This window comes from Hemitrygon akajei, chromosome 5 (assembly GCF_048418815.1).
Source record: "Hemitrygon akajei chromosome 5, sHemAka1.3, whole genome shotgun sequence".
Classification (NCBI taxonomy): domain Eukaryota; kingdom Metazoa; phylum Chordata; class Chondrichthyes; order Myliobatiformes; family Dasyatidae; genus Hemitrygon; species Hemitrygon akajei.
This window is the reverse complement of record NC_133128.1, coordinates 33,327,354-33,354,338: the sequence shown is the minus strand read 5'-3', so window position 1 is coordinate 33,354,338 and position 26,985 is coordinate 33,327,354. Positions and strand designations below refer to the sequence as shown.

At 40.9% G+C, this 26,985-nt stretch overlaps 1 protein-coding gene across 23 annotated transcripts in view; it reads left to right on the top strand.

The window, feature by feature from the left end:
- abi3bpa (ABI family, member 3 (NESH) binding protein a) overlaps positions 1-26,985 on the top strand; it is a 309,406-nt gene that overhangs the window by 72,810 nt on the left and 209,611 nt on the right. For all 23 annotated transcript variants that reach the window (XM_073045179.1, XM_073045194.1, XM_073045192.1 and 20 more), the window contains exons 5-6: positions 14,399-14,586; positions 15,695-15,798. In XM_073045179.1, coding sequence (XP_072901280.1) covers positions 14,399-14,586; positions 15,695-15,798 — 292 coding nt within the window. The remainder of the gene's footprint in view (positions 1-14,398; positions 14,587-15,694; positions 15,799-26,985) is intronic.

The window sequence follows — 26,985 nt, the reverse complement described above, 5'->3', positions numbered from 1 at the left end:
TGGAGAGCTGTATGATAAAAATGACCAAAACATCGTGCAAGTGGCGGTTTTTAAGGAGCATTTATACGAAGTCAGAGTTGAATAAGATGTACAGGATGCTAAATGCTGTTTATTGCTTAGACAAAGCTGCCTTTGTTGGAGGGATTAAAATTAGAGATGAGGGGAAAAATAGATTTAAAATATTGCAGTTATACAGAAGGCTTGAAGGGGAGGAAGTCAATGAAAGGACAGAGGAGGAGCTATCATGGAAGGACTTCAAATGATGAAGATTTTAAAATTGTGGCATTTTCCATCCTTGTTGCCGTGGCCTGTTCACTGGCTGGTACTCAGAACAATTCTGTAAAAAGACTGTAGAAGACAGCAATATAAAGGTCGTCCCCAGCTTACAAGCACCCAACACAGGCCATACACACGAGTGTTGGGTAGACCAGCAGAATGGATTTTTTGGCTGCTGCAGCCAATCTTCTGCCATGCAGGAACTCGGTTTGTGGCCCGATTTCCGACTTGTAAAATGTTCAGATTGTAAACAGTTCCCGGGTACAGAATCCTGTTATAATCCGTGGACAAACCGTAGTGTAGCTGAGGGCCACAACACGCATCATTTCCATATATATTTTTTAAATTTTTATGTAGTGATACAGCACAGAGTAAGCCCTTCCTGCCCTTTGAGCAGGGCTACCCCAGCAAACCCCAACATCCCTGATTTAATCCTAACCTAATCACGGGATAATTTACAATGACCGAAACTACCAACACGTCTTTGGACTGTGGGAGGAAGCCGGACTATCTGTGGAAACCCACACGTTCCATGGGAAGGACGTGCAGAGTCTCATTACGGAGGATGCTGGAACTGAACTCCAACTATGACGCTATATTAGCATTGCGCTAACCGCTATGCTACCATGGCATCCAATCAATCTTTTACAATTAGAAGAGCACCACTTAGTAATGCATTCTCTCTTTAAACAAAGTTATAAATGCTGCTTTCAATTTGTTGCAGAACTGGAAATTTTGTTTCATTAGTTTGGCTTGAGAGCCGGGGGAGTTGTATTTAGTGAACCGTGACTTCCATTTCTTAATATTTCTATTTTAAAGTTTATTTCAAAAATAATATTTGCAGTTGAAAGTACCTGCCAATATTGCACTTCCATAAAGAGTGTGTGGAAACTGTGTTTCTATAGAGTTCTGATAATATTATCCAAACAAGAGTAGGCATCTCCAAATGTTATCACTAAAAGTTATTGTTCCCATTCTATTGGAGAGGGTTGAATTCAGTTCTTGGGAAAATAAAATCTTGGTTGCAAGTCAGTATTTTTATAGCTTTGGGCTGCTATGCAAAAGAATATCTTAGTTTAATTCCATGCAGCTATCACATTACTAATTCAGAGACCATGAGGAAAGTTTTAAAACCAATATATGTGATGTAGCTATTTTTACTAGGATTAAATGCTGCGGTAGATTTTCAGAACCACTCGGCTGATACAAATTATGGACCTAATTTATATGAATTAAAAAATAAATTACATTAACTTACTAAAATGGTTCCCTCCCTCTATTCACAAACAAGAGAAAATCTGCAGATGCTGGAAATCCAAGCAACACATGCAAAATGCTGGAGGAACTCAGCAGGCCAGGGAGCATCTATGTTGAAGTGTCTTGGCCTGAAACGTTGACTGTACTCTTATTCATTGATGCTGCCTGGCCTGTTGAGTTCCTCCAGCATTTTGCATGTGTTGCTTGGATTTCCAGCATCTGCAGATTTTCTCTTGTTTGTGAATAGAGGGAGGGAACCATTTTAAGAGAAATAACACATTTTCTGATAAGGGATACCAGCATTTTAGTAAGTTAATGTAATTTATTTCTTAGAATGTAGCTACATTTTACAAAATGCTGGTGGAACACAGCAGGCCAGGCAGCATCTATAAGGAGAAGCACTGTCGACGTTTCAGGCCGAGACCCTTTGTCAGGACTAACTGAAAGGAGAGATACTAAGAGATTTGAAAGTAGTGGGGGGAGAGGGAAATGCGAAATGATAGGAGAAGACCGGAGGGGGTGGGATGAAGCTAAGAGCTGGAAAGGTGATTGGCGAAAGTGATACCGAGCTAGAGAAGGGAAAGGATCATGGGACAGGAGGCCTCGGGAGAAAGAAGGGGGGAGGAGGGAGCACCAGAGGGAGATGGAGAACAGGCAGGGTGATGGGCAGAGAGAGAAAAAAACCAAACAACTAAATATGTCAGGGATGGGGTAAGAAGGGGAGGAGGGGCATTAATGGAAGTTAGAGAAGTCAATGTTCATGCCATCATCTTCCCCCCATTCCTTCCCACCGATCTCCCTCCTGGTACTTATCCTTGTAAACAGAACAAGTGCTACACCTGCCCTTACACTTCCTCCCTCACCACCATTCAGGGCCCCAGACAGTCCTTCCAGGTGAGGCGACACTTCACCTGTGAATTAGCTGGTGTGGTATACTGTGTCCGGTGCTCCCGGTGTGGCCTTTTATATATTGGTCTGACCCGACGCAGACTGGGAGACCGTTTCGCTGAACACCTACGCTCGGTCCGCCAGAGAAAGCAGGATCTCCCAGTGGCCACACATTTTAATTCCACGTCTCATTCCCATTCTGATATGTCTATCCATGGCCTCCTCTACTGTCAAGATGAATCCACTCTCAGGTTGGAGGAACAATACCTTATATACCGGCTGGGTAGCCTCCAACCTGATGGCATGAACATTGACTCCTCTAACTTCTGTTAATGCCCATCCTCCCCTTCTTACCCCATCCCTGACATATTTAGTTGTTTGTTTTTTTTCTCTCTCTCTGCTCATCACCCTGCCTGTTCTCCATCTCCCTCTGGTGCTCACCCCCCTTTCTTTCGCCAGAGGCCTCCTGTCCCATGATCCTTTCCCTTCTCCAGCTCTGTATCACTTTCGCCAATCACCTTTCCAGCTCTTAGCTTCATCCCACCCCTTCCGGTCTTCTTCTATCATTTTGCATTTCCCCCTCCCCCCATTACTTTCAAATCTCTTGGTATCTCTCCTTTCAGTTAGTCCTGACGAAGGGTCTTGGCCCGAAATGTCGACAGTGCTTCCCCTTATAGATGCTGCCTGGCCTGTTGTGTTCCACCAGCATTTTGTGTGTGTTGTTTGAATTTCTAGCATCTGCAGATTTCCTCGTGTTTGCTCCTCCAACATTTTGTGTGTGTTTCCTCCCCGTACTGTTGCTGCCCTCAACTCCTCCATTTCCTGTACATCTGCGCTCACCCCATCTTCCCACTGTCATAATAGTGATAGAGCCTCTCTTGTCTAAACCTAACCATCAGCCTCCACATCCAACACAATCCTTCGCAACTTCAGTCATCTCCAAAGGGACCCTACCAGTAAACATATCTTTACCTATCCCCCACCTCTCTGCTTTCCACAGGGAATGCTTCCTCCATGATTCTCTTATCCATTCATCCCTCCCCACTAACCTCCCTCCACATATCACGAACTCGGACTCAGCAGCATGGTAGATACGGCAATTGTGCTTGTGAATTTGCAGGTGTCAGCTAATTATTATTTAATGGTGATTGTATTTAACTCCATACTGGTAGCCGTAGTGCTTGTCGAAACTTGGATAGAGTATAGCAATGCTTAGCTGCTGTTTTGCATTCAGCCTTCTCTGAGATCTTGGACTTTCAAGTCAACTGACTCTGAAGATGAGCAGTATTTGTTTAACGTTTATATATTCTTTTCAGCCGCAGTGTAGGCTTCAAGTTCCTTTTGAGAGTTTTAGTTAATGGCCTGTTTGGCCTAGCATTTATTGTTTATTTTCCCTTTAGCATTGTTCGTATTAAAGTCTGTGAACTATGACCTGCTTCAGTGTCTCCCACTCCGCACTTGGGCCATATCCGAACCTGGTAACAGCAGGCAGTTATCCCCAGAAGCGGCCAAAGTGCTACACCTGCCCATTCACCTGCTCCCTCACCTCCAGTCAGGGGCCCCAAACAGTCCTTCCCGGTGAGGCGACACTTCACCTGCAGACCTTCTGGGGCCGTCTATTGTGTCAGGTGCTCCTGATGTGGCCTCTAATTCATGAGACCTGTCATAAACTGGGGGACCACTTTGTTAAGCACCTCTGCACCATCCAGCACAAGCAGGGTTGCCAGTGGCCAAACTTTTAATTCCAATTCTCATTCCTGTTCTGATGTGTTGATCATGGTCTCCTCTTGTGCCAAGATGAGGCCACCCTCAGGGTGGAGAAGCAAAACCTCATATTCCACCTGGGTACCTTCCAATCTGATGGTACGAATATTAATTTCTCCTTCCAGTGAACAACCCCCCCCCCCCCCACCCTCTATTCCCCACTCTGTCCTTTTACTTCTTCTCACCTGCCTATTATTTTCCCCTGGTCGCTTCTTTCCCTTTCTCCTATTGTCCATTTTCCTCTCCTATCAGATTCCTTCTTCTCCAGCCCTTGACTTTTCCCACTCACCTGGCTTCACCTATCACCTTCCATCTAGTGTCTTTCCTCTCCCCACTTCCCTCTCAGTTGTGGGAAGGGTCTCAGCCCAGAACGTCAACCGTTTATCTTTTCCATAAGTGCTGCCTGACCTGCAGATTTGCTCCAGCAGTTTGTGTGTGTTTCTTAAAATGGTTGTTAATTTATTTGTTACTTGATTAATGACAATATCAGTACACACTCAGTAGCCTCTTTATTAGGTACACCTGTACACCTGCTCATTAATGCAAATATCTAATCAGCCAATCATGAGGCAGTAACTCAATGCATAAAAGCATGCAGACCTGGTCAAGAGGCTCAGTTGTTGTTCAGACCAAACATCAGAATGGAGATGAAATGTCATCTAAGTGACTTTGACTGTGGAATGATTGTTGGTGCCAAATGGGGTGGTTTGAGTATCTCAGAAGCTACTGACGTTCTGGGATGTTCATGCACATCATTCTCTAGAGTTTACAGAGAATAGTGTTTTTTCACACCAGTTCTGTGAGTGAAAATATCTTGTTAATGAGAGAGGTCAGAGGAGAATGGCCAGACTGGTTCAAGCTGACACAAAGGTGATAGAAACTCAAATAACCACGAGTTCCAACAGTGGTGTGCAGAAGAGCACCTCTGAATGCTCAACACATCAAACCTTGAAGTGGATGGGCTGCAGCAGCAGAAGTCCACAAATATGCACTTAGTGGCCACTTTATTAGGTACAGGAGTGGCCACTGAGTGTGGATCTAACATTAAATTGGCACAAGATTATAATGATTACTTGGGGACTTAAGTTGCTGGTGAACATCTTTCTGAGCCCTTAAGAGAAAAGCAATAGTGCAGCTGGTGAAACTCACTGTTTGGGCCGAATTCACACTCATTGAAAGGACAATTTTTATGGGTTTTGTCCAGTTGCCAGCAGAGCATGCATTATGGCTGTTTGGCTGACTTAAGTTCATCCTTACGGAACTCACAAATCACTAAACAAAAATTTGATCTGTGAAATAAAATTCACCGTCTCACTATTGATGTGAAAAAAGAAAATAAACAAAAAATTTATGTTCTTTTTCAATTCTGATGATTGGAGATATGCTTCAATTTAAGGAAAATTGTGATACAGACCATTTTCTGGGAATAAAACACTGGGATCACCTATGATGTATAGATTGCTTAGCAACTAGAGAGGCTGGACAAAAAGATAAGTGCTCATGAGAACCAGGGCACTTGACAAAATTACTTTCAAAATTGGCATGACGATAGAAATATAAGAAACATCCTGGTGATCACTTGAAATGCCATGGCATGGAAGGCTCTAGAAACAGTGATGGGAAATGAGGTCAGTGCAGATAGCTACCTCATGGTTGGCTTGGGTAAGGTGAACCAAAGACACTACTTGTATTATACTGTATTCCTCCATGACTGTGTTGAGTGTGGAACTATTTAAAGGCAACATCAGGCCCTGGGCCCTCTACTCTTTAAATACGGTTTGGGAGTATCTAGAAGAAATAACAGATGCATCTAAGGCAGGATTGTTTAAAATTAACATTATCGTGTTCTCTATTAACAGTATTGATCGAGATTACTTACGCTCAAATAGGGGTCAAGTAATTGTTCATTCAGTCTTCCATAACCATGGACTATCCTTATTTGGCACTCACATCAGTAAATGGATTCACATCAGCTGCAAGATAACTTAGAGTCATACAGCATGGATACTAGCCTTTTCATCACTTTGTCTACACTGATCACCAAGCTAACATATTGCTTAATTTGTCTTTATATTGAAAGTTTTCAGAGCCATTGTGGATTTTTTTTTCTCCTTGTGTTACACTACCATTAAAAGCAGCAGAGCACTCAGGCAATATATTTCTTCGCCTGTGAACATAGAACCATACAGCACAGTACAGGCCCTTCAGCCCTCCATGTTGTGCCAACCCATATAATCCTTAACAAAAAGTACTAAACCCACACTACCCCATAACTCCATAACATCCTAAGGGCTTGAATTCTGGATAAAGTGGAAAGCATCAGCAGTAAGAACAAAACAAAGGTCTGGTTGCAGTTAGAGATCAAATACAAGGAGGTGAACTCCTTAGAACCTTCTCCCTTCCAATGAATTCATTAGACACTGCTAATCTAGAAAACCTGAGTAAAATGGGAAAGAATGTTGCATTTCTCCAGGCATGCTCTCATAGACACAAAACATTCCACAGCTGCTGAAAATCCCAGAGCAACACTCGCAGAATGCTGGAGGAACTCAGCAGGCCTGGCAGCATCTATGGAGAGGAATAAGGAGTTGAAGGGCTGAGGTTGCCACTAGGCAATAGAATTGTCTCATCACTTGTAGCCAGATCAGCTAAATCTAGCACAGCATTGTTTATTTCAAATTAGTAAATGTGAGGGTGTTTGAGGGCATAAATATGAGTTCTAGAAAAAGGCGCTGTAGTGATATATCAACTGTGAATGAAAAAAGTGACATAGGAAAGAAGAAAAGTAACATTGAGAGTTTTCTTGTTAAAATAATATAATGTGTGGTTCTGAAGAAAGTAAAAAAGAAGTGAATGTTTTTAACTTAACTGTCCTGGTGAGGTCACTAAATTCCTGCTGCGTACTGTTAACACTTGGGCGTAGAGCTAATTTCAATGTCCTGCTCATAATCATCTTCTCGTGCTGTTGATTAATTTGTGTGCTGGTCGTCAATCAGCAAGTAAAAAGACCACTTTCTATTTGCACATTTACTGCAAAATGGCATTGGGGGGTCTGGGCAGATTCCGACTGCCTCCTACTTCAGAATCTCACTTCCAACTACTCACGGCTGGAAAGCGCATCTCCTCTTTCATGAGCTCGTAGAATCATGGAAATTTACAACACAGGAGGAAGCCATTTCCTTCGTATGTCAATGCTGGATTTTACAAGGAATTTAAATATTGACTACCCTGCCTGGTCCCCTCGCTCTGAAAGTGAACTTTCCATGATTAATATTGACATTTTATCAATTCAACTTAAGTAGAGCTTGGTGAACGTGTGGGTTTCCTCTGGGTGCTCCAGTTTCCTCCCACAATTGAAAGACCAACTGGTTGTTAGGTTAATTGGTCATTGTAAATTGTCCTGTGATTAGGCTAGGGTTAATTTGGGGGTTGCTGGGCGGTGTGACTCAAAGGGTCAGAAGGGCCTATTCCATGCTGTACCTGAATAAAAATAAATAAATAAAGTGAACAGTACGGCTCAGGAACAGGGCCTTCAACGTGCAATACCTGTGTTGAACATGATGCAGAATTGAACTGATTCTTCTCTGCTGGTAAATCATCCCATATCCCCCCATCCCTGCATTTGCAGTTTTGCCTTATAAAGACGACTAAAGTATTTACATTCACTACTCCCCTTGCCTGCCTGTTCGAGGCACCTGTCACCCTTTCTGTAAATAAGCTTGTTCTGTATACCACCTTTAAACTTTGCTCATTCACCTCTCATTTTAAATGCATGTTCTCTTGCCACTAATATTTATACCCTGGGACAACAATTCTACTGTCTATGCCTCTCACAATCTTATTAACTGCTGTCGAGTCCAGTTAAGGTTTTGGGTGACACAGTAGCATGACAGTTAGTGTAACCCTATTATATCACCAGTGACGCATGGCATTCTACATGTACACCAAGAACAGGAGGATGAGTAGAGTGAGGGTAAGACCAATTAGAGATAAAAAAGATAACATGTGCCTTCAGTCAGATGAGGTAGGGAAGATCCTTAATCAATACTTAGCTTCAGTATTCACCAGTGAGAGGGAACTTGATGTAGACAGGCTAAAATGATGGAACATATTGATGTTAAGAGAGGATGTTTTGGAACCTTTGGAAAAAAATTAGGATAGTTAAGACCCCAGGGCTGGTTGGAGTATACCCCAGGTTAGTAAAGGAAGTGAAAGAAGAGATTGCTGTGTCTTTATCAATAACCTTTGTCTCCTCACTGGCCACAGGAGTAGTACCTAAAGATTGGAGAGTGACAAGAGTTCAAGAAAGTTCGTAGGGATAATCCTGGGAATTGTAGACCAGTGAGTCTTGCATCAGTGGTGGGCAAACTATTGGAGAGGATTCTTAGTAACCGAGTTTATAAACATTTGGAGGGGCATTGTATGATTAGGAGTAGTCAGTATAGATTTGTGAGGGGCAGGTCGTGTCTTACAAACCTGACTGACAATTGACAAATGTAGAGTGGTGTATGGAGTGTGCATTGATATTAGTAAGGAGTTCAACAATGATCCCCATGGTAGGCTCATTCAGGAGGCATGGGATCCAGGAAAACCTGGCTGCATGGATCCAGATGTGGATGAGGAGGTGGAAGGGTGGGTTAGTAATTTTGCAGACGATATGAATATTGGTGGTGTTGTGAATTGTGTAAAAAGTTATTGCAGATTGCAACAGGGCATTGATAGGATGCAGAGCTGGGCTGAGAAGTGGCAGATGGAATTCAATCCAGAAAAGTGTGAAGTGGTACACCTTGGAACGGCAAACTTGAAGGTGAGGTGCAAGGTTAATGACACGATCCTTAACAGAATGGAGGAACAGAGAAATCTTGGAATGCACATCCACAGATCCCGCAAGGTTATAGTGCAAGTCAATAGGGTGGTTAAGAAGGCATCTGGTGTGTTGGCCTTCATTAATTGGGGGATGGAGTTCAAGAGCCGTGAGGTAATGTTACACCTTTATAAAACTCACACTTGGAGTATTGTGTTCAGTACTGGTTGCCTCATTATAAGAAGGATGAGGAAGCTTAGAAAGGGTGCAGAGGAGATTTACCAGGATGTTGCCTTAGAGAGCCAGTCTTAAGAGGAAAGGTTGAGCAAGCTAGGACTTATCTCTGCAGACTGAAAGCCGATAAGTTATGACCTGATAGAGGTGTATAGGATGATAAGAGGCAGTGATAGAGTGGGCAGCTAGTGCTCTGTCCCCAGGGTAGAAATGACTAATATGAGCAGACATAATTTTACGATGATTTGGAGGGAAGTATAAGGGGATGTCAGAGGTTGTTACTTTTTTTACACAGAATGGTCGGTGCTTGGAATGCCCTATTGGGGTAGCAGTAGAGGTAGATGTATTAGAGAAATTTAAGAGACTCTTGGATAGACATTTGGATGAAAAAAATGGAGGGCTACACAAGAGGAAAGCATTACATTAAAAGGGCAGCACAACATTGCAGGCCAAAGGGCCTGGATTGTGCAGTGTGTTCTACAGTATGTTCTGTATTCTATTTACAGCTGTACTACAGCATGCTTTTAACTTGTTAACGTTTTGAAATATAAGCTGTATATCAACTGGTGCGAAAACGTATAAGGGGAGATTGATTCGCAAGGAAGTTTTGCATTGGAATTTGCTCCATGAAACCAGAAGTTAATTCAATACTGCAGCAAACAGTGGTCCCTTTAAATCAGAAGTGCTTTCATTTTAATGGATTTTCAAGAGGGAACCTTTGGAAGTCTTTTAAAGCCATTCAGCTGGGAAATATTTAGTGATCTCGAATGGCCGGCAGTTTGTTAGAACTGAAGAATGAGACCCTGTCTTGTATGCGGAATATCCGGCTTAAAAGCTTTAATCAGACAGAAACGTTCTGGTCATAAACAAATAAATAATTTCAAATTATATCATTTCTAGCGAGTGACTGAAACAAATATCATCTTGTTCATTTGTTTTATGTTCCCACATTGTATTTGTTAAATTCAGTAATTTGCTTTTGTAAGTTTTTATTGGCTCATATTGCATTTTTATCTGAATGATGTATATAATGCTAAACTTACAGGAAGGCATGACGTCAATGTTCCTTTCCAGAATTTGACTCTTACCGGATGCAATGGATTTCTTGGCGTCATTTGTAAATAACATTTTCTAGTAACTTACATCATATTAGTGGATATTTTTCATTTCAACTTTTGGTGCTAATTAATCCCAGAAGAGCTAAAACACAGACCGTTTCAATTTAGAGCTCCATTCACTTTTGTTCAATATTGTGGCCATAGTCAGCGTGGAAATGAAGAAGGTTGTGCAAGCTCTTTTTATCTGGGGACATCTGCATAAACACTGAAAAAAAATGTTGACCTTAATGAAGCCCACTTAACCATTAGGTTAAGATTTGTCATTAAGTTTGTGGAAATCCACTTAGCACTCGGTGCCAACATACAGTTGGGCTCCATTGTGTGTTTGGAAGGCCAATAGACTGTGCTACGCAGCACGTAAACAGCCCTTGAGAGACTGATTAGCAAAACTAGCTGAAAACTTATCCCCTGTAAGTAGATGAGTAGGTCTTCAGTTTGAGCCATGGAGTCATAGAAAAGTACAGAACTGAAACTGGCCCTTTGGCCCATCTAGTCCCTGCTGAGCCATCTAAACTGCCCACTCCTATTGACCTACACCAGGTCCATAGCCCTTCTTACCCATATCATCCATGTACCTCTCTAAACTTCTCATAAAAAGTTGAAATTGAGCTTGCACGCACCACTTACACTGACAGCTGGTTCCACACACTCACGACTCTCTGAGTGAAGAAGTTTCCCCTCAATATACCCTTAGACTTCTCACATTTTACCTTTAACCCATGACCTCTAGTTGTAGTCCCACCCAACCTCAATGGAAAAAGCCTGCTTGCATTTACCCGATCTATACCGCTCATAATTTTGTATATCTCCATCAAATCTCTCCTCAATTTTCAGTTCTCTTCAGATTAATCTATGCTCAATATCAGAATTTGGATATTGCAGAACAGAAATACAGAGGATTTTCTGTCATACCTGTTAATGGTATGGCAATGTAAAATATGGATGTTAAAATGTTTCATGGGTTTAGTTCATGCAGTGGGGCTGAATTTCATCCATCTCATCTCTTTCCTTTTCTGTCATATCAGGGTTATCATTTCTGTGTGAACAAAATCTAAAGTCCAGCAATAGGCAGTATTTAATTATTTGCTTCTACTTGGAGGAAACTGCTTTGCAATGTGAAGGAAAATATATTTTCAGTTGGTAAGCTGGTTTTCGGTGTAACTGGGCAATAACCCTTACCTTTACCCTCGCTCTTGTTGCTATCTGGCTTTTCTCAGCTCCAGCTCATGGCTGAACGTTGCAGTGTGCCGTCCGGAGGAGTGTGTGGTGCTATCCATGCTCAGTTATCCGACCCTTACTACTTTCAATCATATTCCATACAAGAACTAGACTCCCATGATTCAAAGCACCCCCTACAGTTTGTTGGTAACCAGAATGCTGGATCATTTGAAATATTCATAAATGTTAAACAGGACAGTGGGTGGAAGTTCCCTGTTCATCAGAATCATGCCAAGGGACTTTGGGACATTCTAAGGACATAAAAAGGATAATAGAAGATATTTTGCAGGTTATTTCATTGTAGTTATTTCACTGTCTTCATTTGCATGTATCGGAGAAATTGAACCAAACCTTGGTTTACAATGTCATCTGAAAGGTGGTGTTTCCATACGAATTATGAAGAAAGCAAGGCAGTACCCCTACTTCCTTACGAGTATGCAAAGGTTTGGCATGACATCTAAATTTCTGACAAACTTCTATAGATGTGTAGTGGAGAGTATATTGACTGGCTGTATCACAGCCAGGTATGGACATACCAATGCCCGCGAATGGAAAATCCTACAAAAAGCAGTGGATACGGTCCAGTCCATCGTGGGTAATTGAGCATATCTACACAAAATGCCATTGTAGGAAAACAGCATCCATCATCAGGGACCCCACCACCCAGGACATGTGCTCTTCTCACTGCTGTCGTCAGAAGAAGGTATAGGTGCCTCAGAGCTCAGACTGCTAGGTGCAGAAACAGTTATTAACTCTTGAACCAAGTTCACTCAACTTCAGTTGCCCCATCATTGAAATGTTCCCACAACCTACGGACTCACTTTCAAGAACTCTTCATCTCATGTTCTCAATATTTGTTGCTTTATTTATTTATTTATTTATTTTTGTACTTGCACTGTTTCTTGTCTTTTGCACACTGGTTGAATGCCCAAGTTGGTAGTATCTGTTATGGATTTATTGAGTGTGCCTGCAAGAAAATAAATCTCAAGGTTGTATATAGTGAATTATATGCACTTTGGTAATAAATTTACTTTGAACTTTACTAATGTGTCCAATATGGCAGCATAACAACTTGTTTATATCCTCGGTATATTTAACACAGTAAGATATGCATTCTGAATCTTTCACAAAAAAGATCCTTTATCTTGTATTAAGGGTGAAATTTGTGGATCAGGACTTGGATCTATAACTTTTGCAAGGATCATTTTGAGGTTCTGATTGCATCTTACTTCACCTTCCCTTCCCATTCCCACTGTGACCTGTTCATCCTCGGCCTTCTAAAGTGTCAGAGAGGCGGAATTCAAACAAGAGGAACAGCACCTCTTACTATATTTTCATAGCCTACAGCCTATTGGTGTGAACAATTAACTTTCCATTTTCAATAACCCACTCCCCTGTATTCTTTCTCCATTCCTACCAGCCTACTTAGGTTCTCTCTCCCATCAGATACACACCATCTCTCCTGGATTAGCCTCCTTATCCTATTCCCCATCTGGTTACATCAGCTTATCATCCCTTGCTTATCCAATTTCACTTATCACCATCTAGTTTCTGTCTCTGCCTTCCCACTCCACTCGCTCCATCTGCACATTGTTGTTTTCTTTCCTTCTGCCTTTGTTTCTAAACACCAGCCTCCCTGTTTCCCCCAAACCTGGCTCTGTGAGCCCATCACTCCCTACCTCATCTGGTTCCACCTATTACCTTCCAGGTACTGCCACACTTCTCCCCTCTCACCTTAAACTGGCATCTTCCCTCGACTCTCTCAGACATGATACAGGGTCATGACCCAAATGTAAACTATTCCTTTGCCTCCACAGATTCTACTTGACACTGAATTCCTCCAGCAGTTTGTTTTCTCACTGATAGTTATGGTAGTCTTATGGCTTATAAGCTACTTGGGAAGCACAGTTATTGAAATGTATATGAATTTTTATAACATAAGATTTGTACTGTCTTGGACATAAAAGAGTATTCGAAAGCCACGCATTCTTGTGATTCTTCAAAGCCAATTTTTCGGAAGGAATATACTTGAGATGATAGAAAGCTGAAATAAAACAGAAAATACAGGGAAAGGTAGAGGTGAGCTGTCACCTTAAACCATTGCTGTCTACTGGTACAGGTGCAATGCACTTTGATGTTATGTAGGGAATTCAAAGACGTAGACCAAATGGTGAGCAAACACGAGGAAATCTGCAGATGCTGGAAATTCAAACAACACACACAAAATGCTGGTGGAACACAGCAGGCCAGACAACATTTCTCCTTATAGATGCTGCCTGGCCTGCTGTGTTCCACCAGCATTTTGTGTGTGTTGACCAAATGGTGATGAAGGATCGGCAACAGATTTCCGAATCACGATGTGGTGTACGCTGGAGGAGAATTTGTGGATGGTAATACTCCATGTGCTTGGTGCCTTCCATGGAGGTTCTAAGTTTGGAAGGTGTTGTCAGAGTACCCTTGCGGTCCACATTGTGGATATTTCACACTGCAGCTGTTGTGGGACATCAATCAAGTGCCCTTTTCCTGCTGTTAATGAAAGGGCTAATATTGGAGCTTGTCTTGTTGGATTAGAAAGCTTTTTGACAAATAGAGTCAAGCAGTTATCTTATTTCATTTAAACAAATGAGAATACATAGATGATTGGCATAAATTGCACATTGTAAGATCTACTGTGAAGGCGTTTAGATATGCAGTTTTTCAAGTTACATTTGGATGCATGGTTCCTATGAATTCTCCATTTGAAAGGCCTTATTGTATAAATCATTATTAGGGTGCATGAACCATGATCAATCTGTGAATTGATTCTGTCACCTTGTAATACTTTAAAATTTTCCTTTAGGCAATATACCATCCGGTACAGAGAAAAAGAACGAGACAAGAAATGGAAGTATCACTTGTGTCCAACAAGAGAAGCAACGATAGACAATCTCAAACCAAATACGGTTTATGAATTTGGGATACGGGTTAGTAAAGCAAAAGGGGATGGTGTTTGGAGCAAGCCCACGATCTACAGCACTACCATAGCTCGTAAGTAACCTTTTGTGTTATATTTGACATTACCGATAGTATATTATTTTATTAATTATGCCTTTTATCATTCATAAGGATTTCATTAAAGTTGTGTTTAGCAAAGTATCTATTTTTGGAGGTATAACATGTTGTTACTTAATAAAGACCAATAATTACCTAATGTTTGAAGTTGCTAGCCATTTAGGTGAGTCATATATCAGAATTTGGTCAACCATTAGATCTGTTGCTTGTCAAAGACCTGTTGCAACTTGGTTTCATGCTGCGTTGTCCAGTGTCTTTATATCTGATCTGAAATAAGAGCCAGTTGGAAAATAGATCTGCAGTCGCTTTAAACGAGAGAAAATCTGCAGATGTTGGAAATCCAAGCAGACACACGCACACACACACACACACGCACGCACGCACGCGCGCGCGCGCACACACACACACACACGCACGCGCGCGCGCGCACACACACACACACACACACACACACACACACACACACACACGCACACACATACACACACACACACACACACACACACGCGCACACACCATCTATGGAAAAGAGTAAACAGTCGATGTTCTTAATGAAGGGTCTTGACCTGAGACATTGACTGTTCACTCTTTTCCATAGATGCTGCCTGGCCTGCTAAATTGCTCCGGCATTTTGTGTGTGATACTGTCCCTATAGGTTACTTTTGGTGAGCAGTTGTATTCAGTTGCAGAGTATAGTATCACTCATGTTCAGCAGTTCATATTGATTCAATATGAGAAGAATTCATAAAACTGAGAGCATCACATGAAAATATATTTACAAAGAACAAGTGACCTGCTGGAATGATATACTGAATAGTTGCACCTAATAAAACTGAAAGAAAGTCAAGCTCACAAAAGATATATGCAGGACAAGAGAAATAAGAGTGAGCAAATGGGACGGATGGGAGCTAAAAGGGGTTTGATGGGCAGAATGGTGTATACTGTGTACTCTGTACTCTGTGATCAATTAACAATGGGGAAGTGGGGTACTGTGTTTCAGATTGTTTATTTAAGGTTAATTGACAAGCATATGCTTTAAATATCTGAGGTGCAATGTGTCATGTATAATTATTGTTTTGGTTAGCTCAACCGAGAAGCACAAAAAGTGACCAAAATGAAAAGAAATTATTAAATAAAGTTGAAGTAAACTTTAACAGTGAAAATCCCAAGCATCCAAAGAAATCTGAGGTACGTTGCTTTGTCTCTTTACTATCTGTCACTGTATGTGGAAAACCAATCAAAATATATTAAGCTTCATTAAAATGATGCTAATAACTTGAGAATGATTTTATCATGAAGTCACATTTCTTCAAATCAGACTTTTGCAAATGAGCAAAAATTGCATTTCAGAAATAACAGATTCAGCCTTATAATTTTTAAGTATCTATATTGACTGGTAATATTAAATAGCTGTTTTTTCTGTCAAGACAGTTAGCTTGTGTATTCACATAAGAGAATCATTTATTTCATTCCAACCAAAGGAAGCCACTGTCAACCTCACTTGGGAACTGTGCATAATTGACAGGTAAAAATGAAAGAGTATCTGTTTTGGATTACATAAGATTACATGGTAATTAAGCTTTTCCAGATGGCATTTGAAACAGTGGAAAAGCATTAAAATTTTGTTCCTCAGTGTTAAAGCCAGATCTTTTTGTAGTACCTTGTAGAACCTCTTACTTTGCTTCCTGATTGATTGCTTTGGCTACTTATACAATTTTTTTCATATCTTCCACATTTTGTTATTTGGATTTGTTCAGTGGAGCAGAAGTAGAGGGGAAAAGGGTTATTATTTACAAAGTATATTTTGCATGACAAGAAGAAAATGTTGGCAACAGTGCCTCTTGCACTAGGTCATAAAAGGAGTCTTGTATGTTATTCAGTGTAAAATCCTTTCAAATAATAATTGAACCTTTGTTTCTATTAGACCTCTGTGTACTATTTTATGAGAAGTCATGAATGATTCATACTTTTTTTAAATCTTATGAATGAGGTGTAACATCATGCAGAACAAAATCAAGTCATATTATGACCAAAATCATTGCGTCTGCCAGATGTTTGTGCAATCATTTAACGTTTGAAGTTTCAGTGGTAAATTTCCTCTAGGTCTGAGTCCTGATGAAGGGTTGACTCTTTATTCCTTTCCATAGATGCTGCCTGATCTACTGAGTTCCTCCAGCATTTTATGATTGTTACTCTAGATTTCCAGCATCTCTTGTGTTTAAAACTTCCTCTGAAGTTGTTTATTAATAACTTAAATGAGAAATTACTGCAAGCACAGTACTAATCAGGTTGGATACTGTGATTTGGTGCAGTAAAATTGCTCCCTATTAGAAAAGAGAAAACAATTTGCAGTAACTATCATATGGTGTTTTCACTGAGGGGAATTATATTAGGTGAGACCATGTTTTGAATGTCCACTATATTTCCAAAGCAGTACAGTACTATGAATTCTTATACTGATTCCCTTAGGCTGTGTAGACTTTGGTGTACATTTACTTAAGTAATATTTAAGTCACTATAACCATATAACAATTACAGCACGGAAACAGGCCATCTCGGCCCTTCTAGTCCGTGCCGAATGCTTACTCTCAGCTAGCCCCACCAATCTGCACTCAGCCCATAACCCTCCATTCTTTTCCTGTCCATATACCTATCCAATTTTACTTTAAATGACAATACTGAACCTGCCTCTACCACTTCTACTGAAAGCTCGTTCCACACAGCTACCACTCTCTGAGTAAAGAAATTCCCCCTTGTGTTACCCTTAAACTTTTGCCTCCTAACTCTCAACTCATGTCCTCTTGTTTGAATCTCCCCTACTCTCAATGGAAAAAGCCTATCCACGTCAACTCTATCTATCCCCATCGTAATTTTAAATACCTCTATCAAGTCCCCCCTCAACCTTCTACGCTCCAAAGAATAAAGACCTAACTTGTTCAACCTTTCTCTGTAACTTAGTTGCTGAAACCCAGGTAACATTCTAGTAAATCTTCTCTGTACTCTTTATTTTGTTGACATCTTTCCTGTAATTCGGTGACCAGAACTGTACACAGTACTCCAAATTCGGCCTTACCAATGCCTTGTATTAATTTTAACATTATATCCCAACTGTTATACTCAATGCTCAGATTTATAAAGGCCAACATACCAAAAGCTTTCTTCACCACCCTATCCACATGAGATTCCACCTTCAGGGAACTATGCACCATTATTCCTAGATCACTCTGTTCTACTGTATTCTTCAATGCCCTACCATTTACCATGTATGTCCTATTTGGATTATTCCTACCAAAATGTAGCACCTTACACTAATAATGTAAATAAGCTAATCCTTTTTTTTTTAGGAGCAAAGAGCACTCAGGTTCCTACTCCACATTTTTAGTATTGTTAGGACATGCCTGCTGCTGGTTACTTTCTAAATTCATGGTGATAATGCTTACCTCCAACTGAAGGATTGGAAGCCTAGAGGTGGCCTATCCTGGGATAGAGGTCTGTCTGGGTGCGTGAATGTCTGGGCAGTGGGAGGGATGGGAAAGGGGCTTGTTTTTCTGCTGTTGCCGCTTTGTTGTTCTGTGGAACATTGTGGGCATGCTATGTTCGCACCGGAAAGTGTGGCAACATTTGGGCCTGCCCCCAGCACACCCTTATGTGTGGATGTTGTTAACAGAAACGACAAATTTCACTGAATGCTGTAAGTACATGTGATGAATAAATCTGAATCTGATTATGATATTAGAGAGGGAATTCCAAGATATCAATTAATCCAGTAGTGACAGGATAATGTTGTTTAACAGGGTGGTTGCTGTTCCTTTCCTTCAAGGTGATGGCAGAGTTGACAAATCATTGAGTTATAACTACCATATGCCATTTTTGTTGTAGAAGGGTCCAAGTTAGGAGAAATGGCAATCATGTAAACAACAATGTTGAGGTCAGATGATCTTGAAGCTGCGCCCATCCATGCCAGTGATAATGGTTTGTCATGCCGCTGTTGAGATAGTGAGGCTTTGAGGTGTAAAATGGCAAATAACCAGTCTCTGCTGTGCTCATGCTGATCACATTGATGAGGTCCTTCCGGTTTAGTTTCTGGTTAGGAGAGCTTCACAACATGTTTAGCGCTGGCTGCCTCCCTTTTGATCACCGCCAAGGGAGTCTGTGACTGGCCTATCAGTGTGTGGCTTGCTGTGGCAGGCGGGTAGACCTCTCTGCCTTGTGTGGTGCCCCTCTCTTTCAATAAAAGTCGGTGATATCATAGAATGGTTTTGTAGTTCTGTGTTAACGGATTGGACTATTGCATTTGGATTTTTTCAGACTTATGGTTTTATAATCTGTGTTTTTTATCACCCATTCCTTTTCTGTTTTGTTGTGTGAGGGGAGGGGTTGATGTTCTGTTACGCGTTGTTAGTCTTTTTGTGCGGGATAGGGGTTGTATTTTGGGGGCCGATGTTCCTGTTCCATTTTGTGTGGGAGGAGGTGTGTTTTTGGGGGTTAGTGATCGGGATGCTGTTGTTCTTTGTGTGGAGTGTGGGTTTGATGTTTTTCTCTGACATCTTGCAAGTTCTTTCTTTGTTTTGTGGCTGTCTGGAGAAGATGAATTTCAGAGTTGTATATGGATACAAACTTTGATGATAAATGAACTTTGAACCTTTTGAACTTGTTTGAGCTGGAGTATTTGGCAATGACCAGGATACTGATGATTAAAGGGAGATATCTCGTCTTCCTCTTGCTGAGGCCATTGTTACCATGATACCTTTGTGGCAGAATATTACTGCTATTTATCATATCCATTCTAGCAGAAGTTGTCCATGGAAACAAATACTTTGAATTTTTCAGGGAATGTTCTGAGTTTTGACTTTATGTTGGAGGAAGAGAAGTTCACTAATGAAAATGACTGAGCTGCGATGAATCTTTGGAGAAATTTCTCTCATGATGTCTTGGGTCTACACCAGTAGGAGTTTTACATTGACGTCAGATTTTTTAACTCTCTTTAATGCAATACTGAGGGATACTTCTCTTATTTTTCCACTGGCATTTAATTTTGCAACAAGACCCTGATATGGTTTGGAAGGGACACATGATGTAAGTTGGATTAAATGACAGCGTATTCCATTACTCCTGACTTGGAGATGCCTGATAGTACAGTACTGTCATTGGTCAGGACATTCATTCATTCAGGTACCTTGCCATTTGGCGTGGGCAATCATGTCTCTCCATCCATCACGGTCCCTGACCCTCCGAATTGTAATTGTTGCCTCCCCTGTTTCTAACCATGATGTTAATCCATCGATCATTTACATTCTCTGTCAGCCTCTGCTTCTTTTCCCTTCCAGCTTTCCAGTTGTAACTAAATGTTCTAATGTCTCTCTTCGCATGATATGTCCAAAGAATTTTGATTGCTGTTTTCTGATTTTTTTAAAGTAATGTACATTTTGTTTTCATTCTCTGTAGAAATTCTTCGTTGGTTATCCTGTCTGTATATGATATGCATAGCATTCTTCTGAGGAGCCACATCTCTGCTGCATTGATTCTTTTTTCCATTGCATTTGTGATGGTCCATGACTCGCAGCCATACATCAATATAGGAAGAATGTAGCAGCTGAGAGCTCTAAGGCAGATGTCAATTGCTATTTTCTTGTTCATTAGTATGTTTCTCATTTCTGTAAATGCTGTTCTTGCCATTGCATTTCTTGCTTTTATGTCTGTTTTGGATTTGCCATCAGATGTTACCCATGATCCAAGGTAGCTTAAGTTGTGAACTTGTTTCAGGACTTCGTTTCCCAATACAATCCTACGAAACTACATGCAAAACCTTTTGACATTAACATCGTTCAAGTTTATGCACCCAACAGCAGACAGCAGTGAAGAAAACATCGAACAACTTTTTAACGAACTAGAAACAGCATTAAGACAATGTAAAAGCTCAGAAAGTACCATCATTCAAGGTGACTTCAACGCAAAAGTAGGCAAGACCAGGGACGAGGACAATATTGGGCATTACGACATAGATGAGAGAAATGAGAGAGGTGGACGACTAGCTACATGGGTCATAGGGAAAGATTATATAATTGGTAATGCCATCTTCAAGCAACAACCGAGAAAACTATGGACATGGAAGAGCCCAGGGGATAACACCAGAAACCAGATTGATTATGTGCTTGTAAGGAGAAGGTATAAAAATGCTCTGAAATCATGCAAAACATATCTGGGGGTAGACTGCTACAGTGATCACATTCCAATAATCTACGTGATGTACCTGAGACTCAGAGAGCTTAAAAGACCAAGAGCAGAGCCAAAGCTGAACCTGGGACTTTTGAGAAAAAACATCAAAAATGAATTCCAAGTAACAGTGAAGAACAAATTTGAGGCTCTACAAAACATCACTGTTATAGAACAGCAATGGGAAAACCTCAGAGACAGCATAATGCGAGCAGCACAAGGGGTGATTGCCAAACAACAGAAAAAAACTAAAAAGAAATGGATGACAAAAGAAATTTTGAATCTTATGGAACAAAGAAGAAAATGTAAAGAAAACAAAGAAGCCTATGTATCCCTGCATGCACAGATAACAACCAAGTGCAAGGAAGCAAAAGAAAAGTGGCTTAAGGACAAATGTGAGATAATAGAACAATTGCAGAAGACCAACAACAGCAAATGTATGCACGACGAGATCAAAGAGGTCACAAATCGGAAGAAAAGCAGGGATGTATAAAAGCAAAAGATGGATCTACAATTATGGAAAAAGGAAAAATAATGCAAAGATGGTCAGAATACATCAAAGACCTATATGACGACATAGACCGAGAGGACAACTTTGATATTGGCAAGAACAACGAGGGCCTGGCAATACTGAAAGAAGAAGTGGAACATGCTATGAAGAAAATGCGAAAGGGGAAATCATCAGGGGCCAGATAACATTCCGGTTGAACTGTATGATGCACTAGAAGATTTTGGTGTAAAGAAATTCACAAATTTATTGAATAGAATATACAACAGTGGCAAAGTACCAGAAGATCTTTTAAAGACATTATTCATTGCACTGCCAAAGAAACCAGGTGCAACAGAGTGTGGACAACACAGAACAATTAGATTAATGAGCCACCTCACAAAAGTTCTACTGAGAGTCATCATGCTCAGAATAAGGAACAAAATTAAACCAGAGCTCAGTGGAGAACAGCACGGCTTTGTCAAAGGCAAGGCAACATCAAACACAACTTATATTCTCAGGAATATTATCAAAAGGTCAATAGAAGTGTCCCGCTTGGTGGCACAATAATATCAGCGCCGGACTCCGGAGTGAAGGTTCCCAAGTTCGACTCCAAGTCGGGTTGAGCGCCAAGCTAGCAACTTCGCCTCGTAAAAACAAGAATAGCTTGCTACGAAAACACCATCAAAAGACAGTGCCCCGATAACTCCACTGCCAAGTTAAGGGCTATTCTTCTTCTTCAATAGAAGTACAACAAGACCTATACTTCTGTTTCATTAATTACACAAAAGCCTTTGACACAGTGAAACACCAAGTCATCATGAGAATGCTTAAAGATATTAATATCGACAGAAAAGATCTAAGAATAATCAGGAATCTCTACTGGCAACAAAGTGCAGCCATGCGGATGGACAACGAGATTGGTGAATATCAGCCAATAAAGCGAGGAGTCAGACAGGGTTGTGTTCTATCACCAGACCTGTTCTCTCTGTATTGTGAAAACATCATGAGAACCATACAAGACCTACCTGGAATAAGTATAGGAGGATACAATACCAACAACCTCCACTATGTGGATGATACAGTACTGATAGCAAACAGTGAAGTAAATTTACAGAAGCTACTATCTACCATCAACACAGAGAACAAAAGATTTGGCCTAACCTTAAACAAATAGAAAACTGAAGTACTGTAATGGTAGTATCAAAGAAACCTGATATCCCAAACTGTAGAATTGTATTGGGAAATGAAATCCTGGTCAGGACACATAACCTTTTAACCAAAGGATAACAAGCCAGATTCCATTGTCATAGCTGCTGTGGACCTCTTCAGTAGAGTTTCTTTAGTAGTATATCTGACATATTTTCAGTATCCAAAGCATTAAATGCCTAGTAGGTCAGGTAAACCTTGAAATAAACAGAGTTCATGTTTCAAATCAAATACACTAAACGTCAACTCAATAGTATCTCAATAGATAAATATAATGAACTTGAAAAAAGAGAAGTTAATTTCAAGTTACAAAGAAGATAAGGTGGGTGGGTCAAATGGCTCACCTCTGAGAGATCAAGGGCCAGGGTTGCTCTTTGATGAAAGTCCTTGGGACTGTAAACACTGGGTCTATCTTACTTCTAATAGTTAGATGAGTTCAGTTCCACTCAAATATTTCCACATAAACATTGTCAAATGGTAAACTTAGAAGCTTTTCAAGTGTAGTGAACACAAACTGAAACTGATGGTCAACATGTTTCTACTTCAGCCTGTAATTTTCCTGTTTGTTGAAAATCAATGAGGAAAATCACAAGCTGGCAAGTGATGTGGAAAATCCCTGGTACATTTGTCAATCCTACAATCGTTTTGAGAAATACACCAGCCACGCTGGAAACAAAGCCTCGCTCAGAAGAGTAGTGAGAGTACCAGTCAGTTGTGAAACTGTCTCAAAGCAGAGATTTCTCAAAGAAAGCTGAATTAATGCAACACCTAGAAGGGAGAACAGGTTAGGACACGTTAATAGAACTATATATTGGCCAAGAAGATATAAATGAAGCCCTGAAAAGGACTTAAAACAGGGAGAGAAATTTTTGAGATGGGGTTTATCCATAAGAGGTTAGGATGAAAGTGAATCAGGCAATATTAGAATTTTGTAGCAAATTATGGAGTTTTTTTGTGATGAAATTGTAATTATACTTATCTATAAGAAGTTGACTTGTCATTTTACATATTGTGCCACCTGGCCTGGTTTCAGCTCTGTAACCTCTGCAATGTAACACATCCGTTTAACACATCTTGAAGACATCGAATATCTTTGTTGGCGTGAAAGAAAGCTGATGTGAACAACCTTTTGCCATAGAATTCCCAGCAGCAATAATTTTAATGGTCTGAAGAAATTTTAGTAATTTTATATTTTTGGAATTACTACAAAAATGAGTAGTTAAATAATCTAATATGCTTGGGCTAACATTCATTGTCAAAAAAAAACAATAGCAGATGGTACAAAAATTCCAGGCAACCAACAGATGTATAGAGTTGGCAAATAAGATCCTGGTTTAACTTTCTTTGCAAAGCATAATTTTGACAAAGGTCAATTTATTAGTTTTAACTGGAGCAGTTGCTGAAATATTTCCCTGTTTAAATAAATAAAATGCAGCTAATTGCACTTGGTGACATAAGAGTAAAATTGGAGCAAAAGAAGACTGCTGGAGGAAGTCAGTAGGTCAAACAGCATCTGTGGAGGCAAAGGGATTGTTGATGTTTTGGGCCGGGGCCCTGCATCAGGACGATGTGTGTAGGGGGAAGATGGCCATTATAAAGCAGTGAGAGGGAGGTGTGTATTGAGTGCTGGCAAATAGTCATTGAACACTATAGAACAGAAGCAGACCCTTCGGCCCATCTAGTCCATGCTGAAATATTATTCTGCTTAGTCCTTCGATATTGGATAAACCATAGGTAGAACCAGATGATGAGGAGCAAGGTGAGATAGGGAGGTGGGGATGGTAGAGCCAAAGGCTGGAAGATAATGCATGGAACTGGATAAGACTGGGATGAAGGACAGGTGGGTCCAGTATGGGGAGGGGTGAGTTTAGAGAGAGAGATTGGTGGGTGTTGGCTGGAAACAGATAAGCAGGGGAAAAAAAGCAGATGTTATCAGGTGGGGGAGCGGATGGAAGACATAGACAGGGGCTGGAAAATGATGTATAACCAGATATGGAATGGTGGGCTGAAAGAGAAGAAACTCAGCTGAATAGGTGTGTGGGTGACACACAGATGGAACCATTTGGAGGAAGGTGATGGATCGGGTGTGGGAGTGGAATGGAAAAGTTGAACAAATGCAGAGAGACCTAGTTGGATTGGTAGCAGCTGGAGAGGAACGCAGGTGGCATGGGTTACCTGTACTTGGGACGGTGCAGCATTCGTACCATTGAGATGTTGGCTACCCAAGTGGAATATGAGGTTTTGTTCATCTAGTTTGCATCTGGCCTCACTGAGGCAGTGGAGAAGACCAAGGCCAAGAACAGGGTGGCATAGGAATAGTCAGAGGATTTGAAATGATGTGTAACTAGAATCTCAAGAAGATGTCTGTTGTGGACAGAGAACGAGTTGGCTAGTCTACACTTGGTCTCACTGATGTCGAGGAAGCCACATCGAAATCGTGCAGTAAATGACTTTGGAGATACACATGAATCTCTGTCTCACCTGGAAGGGCTGTTTTGATCCTTAGATAATGGTGAGGGGGGTGGTGTAGCGGCAGTGTCGCACCAACTATGGTTGCAAGTGACAGAGGAAGGGGAGGGGTGAATGGACCAGGGCGTCATGGAGAGAGTGGTTCATGTGGAATGCAGAGAGTGGTGGAGAGTGTGTGGTGGGACCTAGTTGCAAATGGCGAAATGGTAAAAGATGATATGATAGATATCAAGGCTGGTGATGTGAAAAAGAAAGGGCAAGAGAACTCGGAGTCTGTTCTGTCTGGGGGGCATGAGGTTGAGAGCAGTCATATCTTATATTGAAAAATTGGGAGTTCGAGACCCGTTGACTACAGGTGATGGAAAGCCATATTTCTGAAAAAAAGGGGATATTTTGGAAATACTGGAAATGAAAGCCTTATCTTGAGAACAGATATAGCAGAGATAAAGAAACAGAAAAAGAGATGGTGTCTTTGTAGGAAACAAGGTGGGAAGAGGTGTAGCTGAGATAATTCTAAGAGGGATTATAGTAGATTTAGGTGAATAGTGACTCCTGAGGTGGAGACAGAGAGATCGAGAAAGAGAAAGGTGTCAGAATTGATTCAAGTTAATTTTTTATGCAAGCTGGAAGTTCATGACAAAGTTGATAGAAATGAAGCAAGAAACAACACCAATACAGTCACTGATTCAGTGAAAAAAAGAGTTGGAGAGTGCTGGTAGTGTAGGTTTGGAAAGGGAATGTTCTAAGTAACTAACATCAAAATTGGCAGAGCTGAGACTTGTGTAAATGCCCAAAGCTGCTCCTTGAATTTGTAGAAGGTGGGAGCAGTTGAAAGGGAATTGAAATTCTGCATGATATCATCTCTCATCATCATTATTGTTATCAGTATGTGCCGTGTTGTATGACACGGGCAATCATGGTCTTTCAACTGTCTTTACTCTTTAATCCATGACCGTGATTGTTCTTGGCAATTTTTTCTACTGAAGTGGTTTTCCATTGCCACCTTCTGGGCAGTGTTTTTACAAGACATTTGACCCCAGCCACTTTCAACACTCTTCAGAGATTGTCTGCCTGGGGTCAGTGGTTGCTGAATCAGGACTTGTGATATGCACTGGCTGCTCAGACAACCACCCACCACCTGCTCCCACGTGACCCTGATTGAGGGACTAAGCAGGTGCTACACCTTGCCCAAGGGTGACCTACAGGCTGGTGGAGAGAAGAAGCACCTTACATCTCTTTTGGTAGAGACGTATCTCCAGCCCACAATTCTAGTCACCTCATTATAGGAAGAACATGGAACCATTAGAGAGGGTGCAGAGGAGATTTACCAGGATGCTGTCTGGATTGGAGAAAACATCATATGAGGAAAGGCTTTTCGCTTTGGAACAAAGGAAAATGAGAGATGACTTGTTAGATGTGCATAAGATGAAAAGTGACATGGGTAGAGTGGACAGCCAACATGTTTATCCCAAACGGCAAATGGTGAATAATATATAAATGAAGGCATAATTTTAAGTTGATTAGAGGAAAGAATAGGGGAAGTGGTGCACTCAACATAGAAAGTGGTGAGTGCATGGAACACCCAGCCTGCGGTGGTGGTAGATGCAGACACATTAGGGACACTTAAGAGACTCAGAGACAGGCATATAGGTGAAAGAAAAATGGAGGGCAATATGAGAGAGAAGTGTAAGACTGATCTTGGATTCGGTTAAAAGGTCAGCACAACCTGTGGACTGAGAGCCTGTACTGTGTGGTACTGTTCTATGTTCCTTTTTCCACAGATACTGCCCGATTTAGAATAGTAAACTCAATGAAGAAATCAGATGGAGTAACCAATGTTTTAGGAAATAAAAACAGAAGATGCTGAAAAGGCTTACTGGGTCAAGGTAGAGAGAAAAACAGTAGTGACGTTCCAGGTCATTACCTTTCTCTTCTTACAGATGTTGCCCAAATTGCTGAGTACTTCCAGAAATTTTGTTTCCTATCAGACAGTTTAT